This window comes from Myotis lucifugus, unplaced genomic scaffold (assembly GCF_000147115.1).
Source record: "Myotis lucifugus unplaced genomic scaffold, Myoluc2.0 scaffold_46, whole genome shotgun sequence".
Taxonomy (NCBI): domain Eukaryota; kingdom Metazoa; phylum Chordata; class Mammalia; order Chiroptera; family Vespertilionidae; genus Myotis; species Myotis lucifugus.
In genome coordinates this window covers 7,156,312-7,176,399 of record NW_005871094.1, presented here as the reverse complement: position 1 = coordinate 7,176,399, position 20,088 = coordinate 7,156,312, and the positions used below count along the sequence as shown (strand labels likewise).

At 39.0% G+C, this 20,088-nt stretch overlaps 1 protein-coding gene across 1 annotated transcript in view; it reads left to right on the top strand.

Moving 5' to 3' along the window:
• Positions 1-20,088, top strand: part of AHCYL2 (adenosylhomocysteinase like 2) — a 168,399-nt gene that overhangs the window by 121,224 nt on the left and 27,087 nt on the right. Inside the window, 5 exon segments of the mRNA XM_014455492.1 lie at positions 2,828-2,936; positions 10,780-10,923; positions 11,366-11,466; positions 15,674-15,776; positions 17,535-17,629. Of these exon segments, the coding sequence (XP_014310978.1) occupies positions 2,828-2,936; positions 10,780-10,923; positions 11,366-11,466; positions 15,674-15,776; positions 17,535-17,629 (552 nt within the window).

The window sequence follows — 20,088 nt, the reverse complement described above, 5'->3', positions numbered from 1 at the left end:
GTGTAATAAGTACTGTGATAGGAGATGTACATGGAAGTTCATGTATATCCCATGGGAGTTCATAGAAAGGGCACTTTACCTATTTAGCAAAATAATCAGTTTTGCCCTTTTTCATTTTGCGAAGAACTTCTAATCCAATGAATTTTCCTATTGCGGAAAATAATTTACAAACTCGGAAGTGCTACATAGGCTTCCTATGTTGCTACAGCTATGAAAATGGTATGAATTCCCCTGAAAGGCATGCTAAGCTAATTCAATTTGTCATTGGTTCCTTTGTCTCAATACTCCAATGACTTAGTAATTACCTCTAGCTGCAGGAAATGGAGGTCAGTTGCTGCTCTCATTCTGATATGCTGTGTCTGTGTTCTGCCCATCAGGGAACCATCTTTTTATTATGAAAGGTAGAACCAGTTGTCAGATCTTTGATGCTTCCTGCCTCCTTGCCACCGGGGATCCAGAATAATTTAAGCAATTATGCAAAATTTTAGTTAGGGGAAAAAGAAAAAAGTTATTTGTTGAAATTATATGAGCTTTGATTGGTAAAGTGTTAAAAAGTAGCAGCTGGAACCTCCAATAGTAGGAGAAAGAGATAAAAGTGCAAGAAACTCATTGTCAGATAGTGTCCAAAATTCAATCTCGAGTATTGAGGTTTATACATTTTCAAGACACTTATTCACTCCTTCTCCATCTGTCATGTTATAGTTAATAAATGACCACTCTTGTGGCTTTTAGGTATTTTATGATAGCAAGCATTAAAAACAAGAAATCAATGTTTACTGTACTTACTAGTATTAAAAAGCTAATTAATACATCTTTAAAAACTATAGTGACTAGCCCTAACCGGTTTGGCTCAGTGGATAGAGCGTCAGCCTGTGGATTAAAGGGTCCCAGGTTCGATTCCAGTCAAGGGCATGTACCTTGGTTGCGGGCACATTCCCAGTAGGGGGTGTGCAGGAGGCAGCTGATCGATGTTTCTCTCTCATTGATGTTTCTAACTTTCTGTCCCTCTCCCTTCCTCTCTGTAAAAAATCAATAAAATATATATTTTTTAAAAAACTATAGTGACTATCTACAAGAGCTATAAGAAGATTTATAAACTGTAGGGGCTGGAGTGGGGGAGTGGATGTATTGAATCTCCTGCTTTTTTCCACAGTTTACATACAGGCGTACCTCAGAGATATGGGGGTTTGTTTCCAGACCACCACAATAGAATTGTGATCTTTTGCTGGTGGAGAGTCTTACCTTCAATTTGTAAAAACAAACAAACGACAACAACAACAAAAATGCAACATCTGTGAAGCACAATAAAACAAAGTATGCCCATACATTGTTTCATTTAACCCTCTCCAAAACTTGTGAGGTTTTTTTCATCTTTGCTGTATTTATGAGAAAATGAGGCTCATAGAAACATCTTGACCAACATCACATAGCTAGTGAGTGGCATAGCCAGTATTTTAATGCAGTCCCGGAACGTTCTGTCTGAATGGAAAGCCTATGTATTCATTATACGAAACCATTTCCTGAGAATCTTTAAACCTTGAAGGCAAGTCACTTTACCTTCCTGTACCTTGCAATTTCTCATCTAGATAGGTGAACATTGGAATAGTCTCAAAATTCTTTTCAGCGAAACTATAGAATGAATTTCTGAATATGACTCAACTTTCTAAAAATTCATTTTAACCCTTTGAGTGCCAACCAATATCCTAGGAACTATGCTAAAATTGCCAAGGCATTTTTGCTGATTTTACAGCAGTTTAGGAAAAACATTATGAATCACAAGTAAATGAAGTTACATATTCAAAAACTTAAGGAAACCTTTACTACATTTGTTTTCTGCACTTAGGTGCCATTTGTCAATAAAGAGTGAACTACTAGCATCTAATAGTGACACTGCAGGAGGAGCGCGATAGCGTTCCCGGCACTTTTGGCGAAAGACAGGAGGAGCTGGATCGTCCTCCCCGGCACTCTAGGGGTTAACCAGAACATCTCATTCTCTCTCTCCCGCTCTCTCTTTTTTATTTATTTTTTGTCACAATTTTACTGTAAAAAGCATATAGCCCTGGCTGGTTGCTCAGTGGTTAGAGTGGTGGCCCACAGACCAAAGGGTCAAGGGTTTGATTCCCGGTCAAAGGGCACGTACCTTGGTTGCAGGTTCAATCCCTGATCCCAGTGGGGACACATGCAGGAGGCAACCAGTAAATGTTTCTCTCCCTCCTCCCTCCCTTCCACTCTCTCAGGTGAGGATTTTTAAAAAATAATAATAATAAAATTATATATATAAAAGCCTAAGTGACCATCCAGTAGCTATGATGCGCACTGACCACCAAGGGGCAGATGCTCAACGCAGGAGCGGAAACCACAGGCATGGAAACATGGAATAGACTGATGAATCTCAGAGGAAAGGGGGGAAGGGGGAAGAGATTAACTGAAGATCTTATATGCATACTAGAGACCCAGTGCATGGATTTGTGCATTGGTGGGGTCCCTTGGCCTGGCCTGCGGGGATCGGGGCGAAACAGGCTCCTCGACATACCCTGAAGGGTCGTGGATTGCGAGAGGGCACAGGTTAGGCTGAGGGACCCCACCAGTGCATGAATGAATCCATGCACTGGACCTCTAGTAATAAAATAAAAGCATGTAGTCAGAGAGTGGATCGAATATTTAAATTTGATGAAAATATAGTAAGTAAAGAATGAAAAATCATTCTTCTCTCCAGAGTGTTAACATTCTAAAAATGGGTTGGTACAGTTAGATTAACTACCTTGAAATGTTATCTCAAAACAGAGGTTGTTTTCCTTTATGTAACTAGAGTCCTTTTTCTTAGCAGATCCAGTTTGCTGACCAGAAGCAAGAGTTCAACAAACGTCCCACCAAAATTGGACGTCGCTCTCTGTCTCGTTCTATTTCTCAGTCATCTACTGACAGCTACAGTTCAGGTGAGTACTGAACTTTTATGGAGGTATGACCAATAGACCCCATTGCCTGCCCAAGGCTAATTAAGCATGGTCAAGCCCATGCTTTGGAATAAACACTTTGTCTCTAAGTTGAAATTCAGACCAAAATTCTAGATGGAATTTTTGGATTCCTCTTGGGCAAGCATGTCAAACTCAAAGGCTAACGCAGGCCAAATAAACGCGGTATGCGACTCGTGGGCCGCGAGTTTGACATGCTTGCTCTTGGGGATTCAGAGTGGAGTTTAATAGAACCTCTTTTTCCAATAAAGGTAGAAGAAGGTGATTAAGGAAACTGAGTTCTGATTTATTCAGAGGGTGGGAAGGAGTTTGTTGCTCACTGATGAACTTCACTAAACAACATGTGTTAAGACTTGTGTTTTTCCTTTCTTTGAATATAGAAGAGGGGTTCCCCATCCTTCCATCGGGTACTTGGATATTAATGGGGAAACCCCAGCAAACATGAAAACATTGTAGCCAGTTCAAGTGAGCCCTTTGCCTTCTCTTCTAAGCTGTGATGTTGTTGCTTACTACTCCTTTCTTCCTTTGCAGTGGCACTAATTCAAATATATGGGTCCTGAGTCTTATCATTTAATGCCAGATGAGCTGTTACCATGTAAAACCCCTCGAAGGCATTGGCCATTTGTGCAACAGTGCCCAGTATGTGTCTGATCTAATATGGAGCTATTTTATTTTGCTCTTGTGTTGGAATGTGGTAGGAAACTGAGTTATCTCTTCATATTATAAGTAGTAATATTCATTAGAAAGTTTTCATCATGACCTGAAGTTTTATTTATTCTTCACACAATTAGGAAAGCAGTATTTGTTACGTAAACTTGAAGAAAGCTTGTTTAGAAAACTGTAACTTTTAGATTGACAGATTGTTATTTACATTTTTTTTTTTTACATTTCATTTTTTACTTTCCCCCCACAATAACTGAATGATGTAAAGCACATGAGATCATTTCCTATGGATTTTTGTCTGCGGACACCAAATGTGGTACCAATCTTATTCTGCTGAAATAACCAGTGTTGGAAATTCATAAACCAGCTAATATAACTCTGGAAACTTTAATAATTGTGAAAATGTGAATTATAAAACAGGGTATAAACTTTTAGACTAATAGTTTGTGCATGTTTTCTAAAGATGATACTAAATAATAACTATACTAAATTTTAACTCCAACTCAGTGTATTCCCTACACACTAGATCCATATTTCCAACTGTGTTCCTGCAGAGAAAAACTCATGCCTGCCTTCCCAATGAACCCCTATATGCAGGGAGTATACCTACAAAATATCGGTTTACCTAGGAGAGTGTGTTGATGCACTTGGTTTCTAAGCGAACACATAGTTGGCTGGTAAACTTATTGGTGGGTGACATTAACTGGTGACACAGTGGAAGACGTGGACCTTTTAAGTTGCCATTTCTATAGTAAAAAAAATTATCAACCACATATATCCATTTAAGGGTATTAAGCTCCAGAGCATTGAAGTCAAAACATTCTGGAAATGAAAAAGGACTTAAAGGTCAGTTTTTCAGCTTTCTAATAGATGCTTGGAATTGCCTTGATGGCAACCCTGCAAATAGCTATCTGACCTCTTTGGGAGCATTTTAAATGATAGGGTAACCCTTCATTTATCTAGTTATTTAGCTCCTGATAAACTCTTCTAGTTATTGGAATTTATTTTTGTTATTATTATTTAATTGACTTTAGAGAGGGAGGAAGAGAGAGACAGAGAGAAACATCAATATGAGAGAGAAGCATCAATCGGTTGCCTCCCACACCTACCCCAACCGGGGATCAAATCCGAAACCTGGTATTACAATTCCTCAAATTTAAAGATTTTACCTAGAATTAGAAATAAAAATCACCATTTTGGGGGCATCCCACTGTCAAGGCTATCCTCATCTGGGTATATTCCAGATTAAGTTTTTCTTTAAAAATATTATGCCTATGTATATAATATTCCAGATATGGTCTGAACTAATCTGTAGGAAGTGTTATTTCCATAAACTCAGTGCTTTTAAAATGAATCCCAAAAATATGTTTATTTCTTTTGCATCTGTGTCACATATACTGTTACTTCATTTTGTTTTATGGTTTTATTTTTTTTACATGAACAATTTTGAAGTCCTCTTAAACATACTCCGAACGGAGAGGCCTACTGCCTTGAGTCTTGGACTGAGAGTTGGAAGAGAACTAGTTTCTAGTCTTAGATCCATGTGTGATTTGTTGTATGATCCTGGAAAACTTGTAGCCTGTGAATTAGTAACAGAGGCAGTTGGAAATTATATGAGGTAACACAAAAAAAGCTCCAAACCCATCGAATGAGAACCCAGGAATAATGGATTTGACTTAAAGCTTTCTAAATACAAGAAGATATGCAAATGCATGTCAGTAAGAACTTGGAACACACTTTCAGCATACGTTATAACTTAAGTGACTCTAGAAATGTACATTACAGAACCCCAAAGACTGACCTTTGGGCCTCTTCCCTTCTTTGTTTATATTCTCTTCCCAAGTGACCTCATTCAGTCTCATATTTTTAAATACAACATAGTAGTGGCATTTGATACTCAAATTTTATCCCCAGCTCAAATCTCTCCCCTATATACTAGATCTTTGTATTGAATTGCCTACTCAGTCCTTTCACTTGGGTGTTTTAGGCATCTCAAACCTCCCATATCTTAAAAGCTGAGCTCCTGAGTTCCAACCTTGTCTCTCTTCAGTCTGTTGACAATACTATAGCAAGATTAATTATTTTAAAATAAGTTAGGTCATATCACTTCTCAGCTCAGAATCCTCCGATGGCTTCCCAATCTCACTCTGAGTAAAGCCTAAAATTCTTACAATGGCCGACAAGGTATACCATTCAGCCTCCTAATACATTTCTAATCACATCTCTACTTTCCCAAACCTCCTGCCTCCCCCAGTTATTCGTTTCACTCCAGTCATACTAGCCTTCTTCCTGTTATTTTGTTATTTTGAAACTCTCTTGCTTTAAGACTTTTGCACTTGCTATTCCCTCTGCCTGGAATGCTCTAAGATACCCTAGTTGGGTCTTACCTCCAGTTATTAACAAAAGATCCCCTCTCAAAATAGGTCTATCCTGGCTTCTCTTTTAAAAGTGTACAAACAGCCCTGGCTCAGTGGATAGAGCGTTGGCCTGTGGACTGAAGAGTCCCAGGTTCAATTCCAATTAAGGGCACATGCCTGGGTTGTGAGCTCGATCCCCAGTAGTGGGTGTGCAGGAGGCAGCCGATCGATGATTCTCTCTCATCATTGATGTTTCTGTTTCTCTCACCCTCTCCCTTCCTCTCTGAAATCAATAAAAATATTAAAATAAAATAAAATAAAATTGTACAAACAACCCACCCAACACTCCCTATCAAATTTTTCTCCATAGCACTTATCATATAACGTATATTTTTACTAATTTATTATCTTTTCTCCCCTTAAACATGAGATCCACGAGAGCAGAGATTTCTGCCTGTTTTGTATTGCTCTGTTTCCAGCACTTGGAATTGTGTTTGACACATGAGAGGTGCTCGATGAGTAAATATTGGTGAAAGGTGTCCAGAGATTTTATTATACTTTACTCCCTTGTTGAGGTCTCTGATATACTCTGTGCACGTAAACAGATAAAAAAGGTTTATGACATTACAAAATGTTTTCATTTAGGAACTTCTGCCAGGCTTTCTCAACCAGGGTTCCTCATCTGAATCACAGAACACAGAAAATGATGAGAGACTTTTTCTTAGTTCTCCAAAGGATGGGTCATAACTAGTACCCTTTGAGATGCATTGGAGAGAAGTTAATTCATATCTTTAATGGATGCTTCAAGGCTAATGCTAGGTTGAAAAAGGCTGCATTAACCTCTAAAATTATTTTATATAAAAAAATTTCTAAAAACTCTTTCCCTAAGCACAAAACCTCATAAAAATAAATGAACAGAAGATGTTTCTCAAAGCCAGATCATTCTCAGTAATATACTTCTGAAAAAGCTGTCTTTGCAGTGAATTAATTGGTTAAGGATGAGGAGGGAAGACTGCAGTCTCTTAGGTCATAATTGGTTGAAGTATTCTAATATTTTTTCAAATAATAACATTTTGTTTATTTGTATTTTGGTTGCTAACATAGCTTTTCACATGTTTCTAGAGTGTTACTCATCAGTGAAATCTGCTGCACATTGACACACAGGTCCCTACTGTTATTTCCATTACCAAATGAATAGATTGGGCCCAAGAGGAATTGCCTGACTTAAAATAGTCTAATAGGACTAATTCAACCAGGAGTCTGACTGCTTCTTCTCCTAGCAATAACCCACAATATCACAGCTGCTAGGAGGTAAGACTTAATCAGGTGTGAGGTGTAGAACATATGTATGCATGTTCTATGGGATAGATTTTGGATTAGTGATTCATCAAGTTATGATTTGATCCTGGGATATCATGAAATAAGACAACATCTCATGGGAACATTATATTGTACTTTATATTACTTTTCTATCTAGAAATTGAACCTTTTTTGGTATAATCTCATTTATTCATAAGATTTTTCTGGTTTTAGTTAGAGGAAAGGGAGAGAGGGGCTCTGTTATACACTCTATTTTACAGTTGGATAAATTGAAAACTGGTCACATAACTAATTAGAGGTGAAGCAAGAGCTGAGGTCTCAGGCCTGCACTTCAGTAGGTTATTGCCTTGGTGATTGCTCATTCATTTTTAATTAAGTCATGACTCTGGGCTTCAGAGTGTGCTGACAAGAACAAACACTTTAGAAACTTTTCAAGTGTGTGTATACATATGTGTTGGATTTCTCTGCTTTTCCCCAGGAAATGTTTAAGGCTATCTCAGCTATTTTCATGAATGTGGTATTTTAAATATAGTGGCAGCAATGAGTATGCTGCCACTATATTTCTGTCACACTAGTTCAGGAATAATCTTTTATTCATTTATGTAATGAATGTCACACTAGTTCAGGAATAAGCTTTCCACTGTGCTTGCAGAAGTAACACTCAGTCTGGGCCTGTCAGCCATTTTGCATTCATATACTTTCACAATCTAGACTGGTATTTTTCTTTCTTGCCTGATAACAGATCTATATCAAGGGCTCTTTGAAAACAAATTCATTTTGGCTCAAAAACAAACAAACAAACACACCCACATTGGTTGAATTAACTACAACCAATTAACTACTGTTAAGAAAATAGAATACTGTTTTTGGGTGTGCTTTTTCTCATTTTAGAATAGGAAAGTGGTATAAATAACTTTTTTCTTTGAGTTGGAAGAAAACAACTCAAGTTAAAAATTAGTGTGCTTCTCTTAAGGGGAAATTCTGGGGTTTTGTCATAGTTTTCTGTTTGTTTTTCCCCCCCGACTCACCTTTAGAAGCTGAAAGAGGTATAGGAGAGAAGAGCCATTCTGGGTAGAGTCAGGACTCCAGCCTCAACCTTTTCAATCACTGCCAGCCCAACCACCTGCTGCTTGGGTAGATTAGTAAATGGCAGAGGTAGAAAAAAAACTGTTAAGTAATATTGTATGTATGTTATTCCTTTCCCATTCAAAATCCTAAAGCTGAATAAGAAACCTTGAAGATGTTATGTGTGCTGCTGCATTTAAAATATGTGTAAAAGCTGGTGGTAATATCAGGTATCATTTATTGAGTGCTTTACACCAAGCATTGCTCTAAACACTTTACTTACATTATCTTATTTAATCTTCTTAATAACTTGACTTTGAGAAGCCATTTCTGCCTATTGTACAGTCTGCTTCATAGTACATATTGTAACCACAAGGAAAGAGAAACTCTAAATGATTACTTTCATAATTAGTTATTTCATGAAAACTAAATGAAGGTAAAGACAGCCTATATCTGTCCTTATCCCCAGCACTTAGAATGTGCCTGGTACATAGCAGATATGCAATAAAATTTTGTTGAATTTTTGTGTGAATTTGAATGACTGAATACATGAATGAATTAACAACCCTATTAAATAGGTTTTAGTATCATCTCTACTTTATTCACCTGGAAACAGAAACTGAGATTTCAACCGAAGTCTGTCTGACTCCAGAACACATAACCACTATATTTAAATAGCCATTGAGGACATAAAAATCATCATGGCTCTGGAAAAAGGTTTTGAAATTTCTGTGTTCTGAATGTAAACACTTTCTTCAAAAGCAATTATCCTATAAATTGGATCAGGGTTAGGGATGGCTGTTATTTTCTTCTCTGAGGTGGTGGAAGCATGGTTCCCTCAGCTTCCAACTCATAAGCTATTCTGAGTATTGATTAGTGAAACAGATGACTGCCCAGGAAGCTGTTCCTGGGCTCTGTTGCCAAAGGTACTTTGAGCTCTCACTCACCCTAGGAGGGAGAACCACAGACTTTTTGTACAGATTAGCTCCTTTCAAGAACAAAAGTCTCTTTGGGGATTTATTAATTTCCTCCCCTCCCCTGGTGACTCAGCTCATTCTTGTTGCCTCGTGTTAGGACTTTGCTCTACGGCTGTTTTCCAGCTCCAAGAGAGACACTGAGGCCCCTACTGCCCAAACATTTTGCAGTGCCATGCCTGATTAACTGGGCAAGGTCAGACTTGCCTTTTACAGCCCTCCCAGAGATAGACCCTTGGCTAAGAAATCCCAAAAATGTCCTAATTCTCGGGATATAAGTAGATCAGAGTACTAGAGACCTCAGGGACTATGAGACTTTGCAGGTTTCTCCCCTTAAAAGTGATGGAAGTACTTCTTATCTCTTTGGGAAATATATAGACAGTACTTTATGTTCCCCAACCTCCCTCCTCCAAAACCTTGATGACTCCTTAGGAAGAAACTATCCACAGAACCTTAAACATAAATCAAGGAAGGAAACTGATTCAAATCATCCAGCTAACAACCAGCAACTACAGAATTAAATGAAGACCTCAGTTAATCATGGGAATAGCAGCAGCTGCTGCTGCTGCCTATTAGCCACAATCAAAAGTCTTATACCTCTCACCTTCTAGTGCAGTGGTTCTCAACCTTGGCTGCACATTAGAATCACCTGGGAATCTTTTTAAAATCCTGATTTCTGGGCCTCATCCTCAATGAAAGTGTGTATTGCTAAATGGGTTTGTCATGAGAGCATTTGATTATACCAAAGAGGATTTATCATTTCTCTGGGATTCTAAAATGCCTAATGCAGGACCAACGGAGGCCAGCAATAAGGGAGAGCAGGCTGAATACTTCATTGTCAATGTCTAATTGGGTCTGCAGGCATAGTTCAGCCTCATCAGAGCCAGTCTTGAAAAAGAAAGCTTTGTTATGGCAGACAAACACTTTTTGTGTGGTTCTTAATTACTTTCCCATGGGTTCCTAATTTTCTAGGTCTTATCTATTTAGTTATTGTACTAAAACACAAATTACATCAAGCATTTAAGCAGCAGACCAAGAAAGGTAGCTAGAATCCCAGAAACCCTTAGATTCATGACCATGATCTTGCATTTAGAACTTCAACCTATTGCTACCATGGTGTAATCTCTCTATTTTTGCATATCCAAGGACCTCTACATGTTCTGAAAATAAAGGCAGCCCTAGATTCCAAGTTAATGCTATCCAGGGGGAATGTCTTGGACAACCTCTCTCAGCTTCCTCTTTCTGACCTCTGGGTAGCACTTTCCATAGGAGATGATGGGGACAGCTCCACAGTGCCATTTAGGTGCTTACCAGCTGTGTACAGGTGTGTAGTGCTGGATGACCAGAGAAGCCTCAGTTCCCTCCATGGTTTGGAGTTTTAAAGGAAGCCATTTTTCCTCCTGAGGGTTTTTTATTCTGTCCTTTCAGCGGCATCATATACAGATAGCTCTGATGATGAGACATCTCCCAGGGACAAGCAGCAAAAGAACTCTAAGGGAAGCAGTGACTTCTGTGTCAAGAACATCAAACAGGCAGAGTTTGGACGAAGAGAAATTGAAATTGCTGAACAAGGTAAAGAAAGAAAGCACCTTTTCCTCTCAAGCTGCCTGTATCCTTTTGTCCATATTAATCGCTTTTCTGGTCCTGCGGCCTAGTAGCTTATGAAATTTCATTGTGATGTGGAAGATTACTTGTAACAAAAAAATAACCTGAGCTCAAAAAACATTGTGGGGAGGGAGACAATTGGTAGGTCTACAAGGAACTCCTCTAGGAGGAAAAGGGAGGGACTAGATAAAGAGGCCTGGGATATAGGAAATCAGAACACTGGAGCATTTGCCTCTAAAGCCCCTTATGAAAGAAAGGTCAGATTTATTATCTTAATCCCTTAAAAAAACCTAATCTACCAGGGAACTTCATCAGGGGAAGGATCTTAAGAGAATAAAATTTTCTCTTTATTCTTTCTTTCTCATTCCCTCCTCTCTAATATTGCTGTGTATATTTTGGGCCTTTTCAGAAATGCCGGCCCTGATGGCTTTGAGGAAGAGAGCTCAAGGAGAAAAACCTTTGGCTGGAGCCAAAATTGTGGGCTGCACACACATCACTGCTCAGACTGCTGTAAGTCTCTTTCCTTTCTCCACTTAACAATCTATATATACTAGAGTCCCAGTGCACAAAATTCATGCACGGGTAGAGTCCCTAGACCTGTCCGGCAATCACAGCCCATCTGTGGGGTGACCATCAGGGCAATCGGGGGCCCCCCACTGGCATCTGCCTTGGCTGGCCTGGAGCCTGCGGGCTGGGGGCAGCTCCTGCATTGAGCGTCTGCCCCCTGGTGGTCAGTGTGTGTCATAGCAACCGGTCGTTCCGCCATTCGGTCGATTTGCATATTAGGCTTTTATTATATAGAATAAAAGCCTAAGCGACCTTTCGACCAACTGGTAGCTATAACGCGCACTGACCACCAGGGGACAGATGCTCCGACAGGTAGGTTAGCTTGCTGCTGGGGCCCTGTCGGCCCGAAACTGGTTCACCCACACCCTGGACCCAGAGAGGAGGGAGGAAGGAGCCTGATTCCTCATGGAATCAGCTGTGGGTTATCTTGCTGCTGGGGCCCTGTTGGCCCTGAGTCTGGTTCACCTGCACCAGATTCCCTTTCAATGTGCACAAATCCATGCACCAGGCCACTAGTAGTTAATAATACCCCCCGCCATTAGGTGCTTGCAACTGCCAAGCACCAGGTTAAGAGTTTAATAAGTATTAGTTCATTAATCCTCATAATGGCCATGTAAAGCAGGTACTCCTAGTTCCAATTTATAAATGAGGAAGTTGAAGCTCAGAGAGTTTAAGTAATTTGTCCAAGGTAATACAGTGAGTTCATTGGAATATTTGAAAATTGTTCCAATGAACTAGCTGTGGCATGGCTTCTTGTTATAAAAGACTGTCTTGCACTTTCAAACTGGCCCTGCCCATTAAATGCCAGTAGCACTATCCTCCCAATTATTGTGATAACCAAATATGCCCCACAGTTTCCCAGAGTCCCTCTGTTGAGAACCACTGACTTAATCACCATCAAAGATGTAATGGATACTGAGTTGCCCACCATAATGAGACCACATAGGAAATTGGTGTGTTGGGAAAAGGTCTGGAATCTTTTATAGGATTTGTAAGATCCAAGTCATTAAAAAAATAAAGAACACATATTTTTATTGATTTCAGAAAGGAAAGGACAGGGAGAGAGAGATAGAAACATCAATGATGAGAGAATCATTGATTGCTTTCCTCCTGCACCCCCCTATTGGGGATCAAGCCCAAAACCTAAGCATGTGCCCTTGACCCAAATCGAACCTGGGACCCTTCAGTCCACGGGCTGATGCTCTATCCACTGAGCCAAATCAGCTAGGGCAAGATCCAGGTCATTTTTTTTTTTTAATATATTTTATTGATTTTTTACAGAGAGGAAGGGAGAGAGATAGAGAGTTAGAAACATCGATGAGAGAGAAACATCGATCAGCTGCCTCTTGCACACCCCCTACTGGGGATGTGCCCGCAACCAAGGTACGTGCCCTTGACCGGAATCGAACCTGGGACCTTTCAGTCCGCAGGCCGACGCTCTATCCACTGAGCCAAACCGGTTTCGGCGATCCAGGTCATTTTTATGGCTAGATCAACTTTCAAAAAATGGTCTCCTGAAACAACATTTATTTGGCCACATTTCTCGTTAAGAACAGCAGAGATTCCTCAAGACACAGACATCTGCTGTAGGCATCTTCCCTAAGAAACTTTTTCTGGGTTACATGTTCTCTGAGGAAAAGAGTACTTTGGCAGCCCAAAATTAATATATTAATTGAAAAGCTCTCTCTTTTTGGAGCTATAGATTAATGAATTGAGGCAGAAACGCTCTTGGAACCCTTTTTGGGCTTCCCCAGACAGGGACATGAGACTTCAGTGTGGTGGCTTAAAATAGTAAGTGCTTCTGTACTGTCTCATGTTGCTAAATTATATATAGGTTCTTTTTTACCTCCTGGCTCACTGAATATTACCACCCTTCACATTTCTTTTCTACTTTTCCTGGAGTAATCAAAATCAGAGTAACAGACTGTGGAATCTCAGAGGGAAGGCGGGGGAGGGTGGATGGGTGGGAAGAGATCAACCAAAGAACTTGTATGCATATATGCATACTCCATGGACACAGACAATAGGGTGATGAAGGCCTAGGTGGGGGAAGGGGGCTAGAAGAGGTCAATGAGGGGAAAAGGGGGACATATGTAATACTTTCAACAATAAAGATTTTTTTAAAAATCAGAGTAGTTAAAACTAGTTTACCAATTTTAACATTTTAATGTAACATTTTTTTATTTTTCCTTTAAAAATTAATTACAAAGGAATTTTGCTGTTTTATTTCTAGTCTCTATTTTTCTGATTACAAAAGTAATTATGTTTATTTTACAATATTCAAACATTATCACAATCTATAATGTAGAAAAACAGTCTTTCTAGAAAAAACAAACAAACAAACAGTCTCCTATAATCCCATGCTTCAGAAATAACTATTATAGTTATCAGTTTCCTATCCATGTTTCTAGTAGACTTGGATTATTTATATTTTTAGGTATGTTTCATAGTTCCTTCTAACCAGACTTCCTAGCTACTTCTTCTAAATGGTACTGATTTAAAGTTGGGTTTAAGCTCTGTCCTCTTCTCATTCCTACCTGCCTTCACTCCTGCTTGTGCCCTAATAGCCAGCAGTCTTGACTCAAAGTTCTTTGAACAGTTTTTATATTCTTGGTCCCAATGACTTTTATAGTTAATTTATTTATTTTATTACTAGAAGCCCGTTGCACGAAGATTCATGCAATAGGCCTTCCTTCCCCTGGGTTCTGGCACCGGTTTTCCTCTGGCACCCGGGACCCAGGCCTTTGGTCCTGCCGCAGCGAGGCTTGGCTTCTCTGCACCTGTGTATGCAAATTAACCACCATCTTTGTTGGGTTAATTTGCATAGTCACTCTGATTGGCTGATGGTCGTAGCGGAGTGACACCAATTTGCATGTTTCTCTTTTCTCTTTTATTAGTGTAGATTATTTTTTTATCCTCACCTGAGGATATTTTTCCATTGATTTTTAGAGAGAATAGAAGAGTGTATCTCACATCAATTGGTTGCCTCCTGCAGGAGCCCCGACCAGGGTCTGGGCCAGGGAGGAGCCTGAAACCGAAGTATGTGCCCTTGACCAGAATTGAACCCAGGATCCTTTGGTCCACAGGCTCTATCCACTGAGCCAAACCAGCTAGGGCCATATAGTTAATTTATGTTGCTTTGTAGGTAAGCCTCTATATCATTCTTTTATTTGACAAATTCAGAATTCCTAAGCTGTAGGAATTTAGAAATTCTTTAAGGTAAAAAAATAAAACAAGAGGGGGAAAAATGGAATCAGATATTGAAAGGTAGTATAGACTAGAAATGTAGAGATATGAGTAGTTCTGCTACTAACTTACTGTGTGGCCTTGGACAAATTATATGAGGGGGTTAGCCTACATTAGTGGAGTTGTTTACAAGTGTTTTTTAAAATTAAAGTTGTTTACCAGTATTTTTTTAGATTAAAGCATATTTTTAATTAGAATTTCTATTTAGTATAGCAATATACTATAGCATAGGATTCTGAAGCATGGGATTACAGTAGGTCCTCGGATTACATCGGAGATCTGTTTCTACAGCACGACGTAATGTGATTTTTGCAGTAAGTCGGAACCCACCTACATAAGCACCTACGTCACTCACATGGAGCACATACACAGCAATAATGAAGTAAAACAGTAAAAAACATTTAAAAGAAAGATAACAATTCCTGACTTTTACTTGTGGTAAATAAATAATAAAAATCATAAAGCACATATGTACATGTGTTGAAATGACAGAACTTTTTTTTTTTATAAATACTGTAAGTGGGCGATGGCGATGTAACCAGGAAACGACGTACGTCGAGTCCGACATAACCCGAGGACTGCCTGTGTAGGAGACTATTTTTCTACATTATAGAAATATACTAAATACAAACTTTTAAAATGAAAATTAGCAGTACTCAGAGTTAACCGCTCAGGAAATTTTAAAACAAGCTTTTTAACCAAAGCTTTATCATTGTTAAAATAACTTAATTAAAGCAGTAGGGTGATATACTACCTTCTTAAAAAGAATGCTATCTCTATCTTAAATATTAAAATAAAATAAATCAGGATCAAATCAGTGGGTTAAATTTTTTAAAATGTTTAAAATTTGAAGTAAGCAGATTTATAGAAAAGTTGCTCATCTCCTGCTTTCTCTTTAATATAGGTGCTCATGGAAACTCTGGGTGCTCTGGGAGCTCAGTGCCGATGGGCCGCCTGCAATATCTATTCCACTCTCAATGAAGTGGCTGCTGCTTTAGCAGAAAGTGGTAAGATCTTTGCTTACTCTCTGTCTTTGGCTAAAGGAAGTCTCCAAAAACTTCCATTATTTCAATATAAATCTTTAAGGAAGGTTGACATTAAAGGAGCTGTCTTGGTAGAAATGGATCCAAATTTTTGATGAGTTTGCTCTCTTTCTGGGCTTTTCTTATTAAATATGAACTAGGTTTACCTGGTAACTGGAATTCTCACCATTTCCCAGCCTACACTTTGATCTTTCCTGCATCCATAAGAAGATATTTACAGTTGCAAATATCTCCTTAAGTCTAATAATCCTTTATTAGTTAATGCTTTGCCTTGACTTGCTAATTATTAGAGTACCACTCTAAGGTAATATGAATTAGAAAAGAAAATGCTTCAGCCATATGTTGTGGTCCTGTTGGTTTTTCAGTAGTTTGCTCTGATTTAATGTTTGGTACTTCTGCTTCAGCATTTGACCTGAAAGATTAATATTTGATCACAACAGCCACTGACACTTGAAGGACAAAAGAAATAGAGAAGTTGGATTTTGCTAGTTTTTTCTCCTCACTCCCTGGCAGCACAACACTGATCAGGGAACCAAACCCTTACTTCAGAGCTCTTGAGAAATGAGGAGAAAGCTGGTTAGTGCATACATGTCTCTCCTTTTGCTAGCACTTTCAGCATTTCATTTGTTTCTTCATTTACATCCATTCATTCATAAAATTTTTATTGTGTAACATATATGTAGAAAAATACACAAATGCCGAAACCGGTTTGGCTCTGTGGATAGAGCGTCGGCCTGCGGACTGAAGGGTCCCAGGTTCGATTCCGGTCAAGGGCATGTACCTGGGTTGCGGGCACATCCCCAATGGGAGATGTGCAGGAGGCAGCTGGTCGATGTTTCTCTCTCATCGATGTTTCTAACTCTCTATCTCTCTCCCTTCCTCTCTGTAAAAAATCAATAAAATATATTTAAAAAATAAATAAATAAATGTTTCTCTTCCTTTGGAAAAAAAAAAAAGAAAAATACACAAATATTAAATATATAGCCCAATGAATTGTACATGCAGTCTTTTTTTTCCCCCAACAAATACTTATTATGCCTCCTGTAAGAGATATTAAGGACAAATGAGTCAATGTTTTTGCCCTTAGAATCTTATATTGTCTTGTCCTTGAGGAGAAAAGACACATTTGTAGATAATGATAGTACAAGAGCATAGGTGATAAATGCCACAACAGATCATAAATCCAAATTCAGTGCTCAAACAGGGCGTTCATAAAAGTTTCGATTCCACAAGTTCACTTCCAACTGAGTTAATCAGGCTTCACTGGGAACATGACACTTAACTGGGCCATGAAGTGTGATAAATAATAAACATTTTAACAGATGGAGAAAAGTGTAGGTTTTTCCTGATGGAGGATGGGATGACTAAAGTATGGAAGTAAGAAATCAAAGTGTGGTTGGGAAATGGTGAGAATTCCAACTGGACTGGATCAACAAGTACTTGTTCTAGCTTCTCCTTTTTCCCCTTTAGTCATATGTTTAGTCTCCATCATACTGTTGTCCCTTTTGTTTGTCCTCTTCAGTCTAATGATCAAAATGACCACCAAAGGAGTAGCTTAGGAACTGAAGTCAATACTAATCAGTGAAGAGAATCAATCCAAGGAGTATAGTACAGAAGAATGAGAGAGTTCGTAATTGAGGAAAACCAGCATCGTCTTGCCAGAATTTAGGGTCAGCCCCTGTTTTTAGGCTTTAATGATTTCTCTTTGTTCCTTTTTCTCAGGATTTCCTGTCTTTGCCTGGAAAGGAGAGTCAGAAGATGACTTTTGGTGGTGCATCGATAGATGTGTGAATGTGGAGGGCTGGCAGCCAAACATGGTGGGTTCGATTTCAGCTAACACAGTTCTCTAGGGGGACGGAAAGGAGAGGTAGAGAGGGAGGCTCTGGCTTAGGAAAGGGTTTCCCAACAGGAAAAAAAAGGAAAAGGACTCCTTTTCTATCTGATGTACCTGGGCTTCCAACAGAACTAGATACTTATGCTCAGACACCCCAAGAATATTGAATCTCTTTATAGCCTCAATGCACTGTAATTGTTAGTGCTAATCTTAGAACCATTCATATTCACTACAACATTAAAATACTGCTTAGCAGCCCTGGCCAGGTGGCTCAGTTGATTGAACATTGCCCCATGCAACAAAAGTTTGCAGGTTCGATTCCAAGTCAGGGCACATATAGGAGGCAACTGATAGTTGTTTCTCTCTGTTTCTCTCTCTCTCCTTCTCCCTTCTTCTATCTCTAAACTCAATAAAAACAAAACAAAAACACATATCCTTGGGTGAGGATTTAAAAAACAAATACTGCTCAGCATTCATTCAAGGCTAGTTAAAAAGTAAGATTGATGAGTCACCATTTTCTACCACCTCTTACTACCATCCCCTACCAACAATAATCTAAACATACACACTCTCTCTCTCACACACACACCCTGTGGTACCTAGCTTTCTCTCTAGAATCATATGCTAGATTTATAGTAAGCATGAAGGATTTCCAAGTTCAAATTTTTTGCTTTATTCATTCTACACTGAGAAAGATACTTAGATAAAGTTTTAGGTTTTTTATTTTTGTTTTTTAAAATTTTTGTTTCATTTTTTAAAAGATCAAATTCTTGAAGGTTGATAGCATATTAGATTTGCAAAGAAAGAAAAAAAACTGCACAAAGTATGAGGTACTCCTACTTTACAAACATTTCTGCATATGAGTGAGAAGAGGAATTAAGGAATCAACTGAAAAAGAATCCTTGAAGCTGTAGTCCATCTCTTGCTTGCTGCTAAATACTGCAGCGCAGGCCTCACCTGGTTCACAGCAGAAAAAGCAGCCTATCTTTTTGGATTCTGTGATTCAGATCACAGTGCACCAAGTGCTGGTTTGAGGAAGCTGGCTTAAAGCCTTCATATCCTGAAAGGGAGGGAGGAGTCAACTGTAAGATGAGTCAGCTCATTCCAACAGTTATAGGAGGGAGTATGACTGACAGGCAATAAAGAAGATATGCCAGGGGATTTCTATTGGAAATATAACAGTAATTTTATAGTCATGAACACAAAGAGGACATGGGATTGCTCCCAGAAAGCTTTTATAGACTATAGAGTCAGCATGAAATACTGAAAAGGGTAATGAAGAGAGTAAGACAAGGATGAAAACAGTTGTCACCCCAGAAAACAGGACCTATATCTCTTTGGATTCTGTCAAGATCTAATACTTTTCCTTGCTTTCCAACCTCAGGAAGATTCCCTGATGACAAGAATTTTATGTAATAGAGTTACATGGTGAGAATTATGGACTACATTCATTAAGTACATGTTAGGAATAGCATTTGCCTGCCTGTGTTAGATATCTGTGTTAAAAGGGAGAAATGGATGCGAATAGTGGGACTTAAGACATAGAACTTCCAATTGCTCGGTCTTTTTTTGTCTCTGATCTTTTGTGTGGTTAGGGATTCAGAAGCTATAAAAGGAAAACTCCATGAGGGATTTCAAACATGCAGAAAGGGCGAGAAAAACTCAGAGGAGCCTTTCTGTTTCTTAGGGCATCTGTTCTGAGGTTTCTACTGGGAGAAAATGGAGCACAAACTTAGAGTGTGGAGCAAGTGCAGCATTTTAGTGAGAGCTCTGTCCTGGATCCCTGCTCTCAAGTAAGGTTTAGTTGAGTCAGAGAAAATAGATCAATAGCAAGAGCAGAAGCAAAAAAGAGATCATGTGGTAGACGTGAGGTTGGGCATTTTGTGTGCCCAGAGGTCCAGGATGGCATTTTTGGCACTTGCAGTAGAGTTGATAATTGATGAACTGCAAAATGGGTGCATGCCAGTAGAGGGCAACTTAGTTCTGTGGGACTTTCCAGGAGGATGGGTATAACAATTTGAAACGTCCTGCCAAGCATTTCTAACAGCTAAGCGAAGGGCTGAAATTCCACAGCCTGGTGCCTAATAGTATGCTAAGCTGATCTTTCATTAGCTTATTTATAATTCAAAAACTTTTCCTTTGTGATGAAAGCTCCAGTGGGCACAGCATTGTGTTTCTCTTTAATCCCAACCTGAAATAGTGACGAGCTGTTCAGAGGCCTGCTTGCTTGCACACCTACATGCTGCACAGTTCCCTAGTTATTTTTAATTTGGTTATAGAGAGTGTGAGATTGTGCTAGGCAAAACCTTACAGTACTGCCTAATATTTTGGATAGGAGAGTGCCTGTACTTTGGGAGAAGTAAAGGATTAATGAATATAGTTTTATGAGCCATTGTTCTGGGAGGAAGACTAATTATCTGACTCTATTTAAACCAAGCTTTG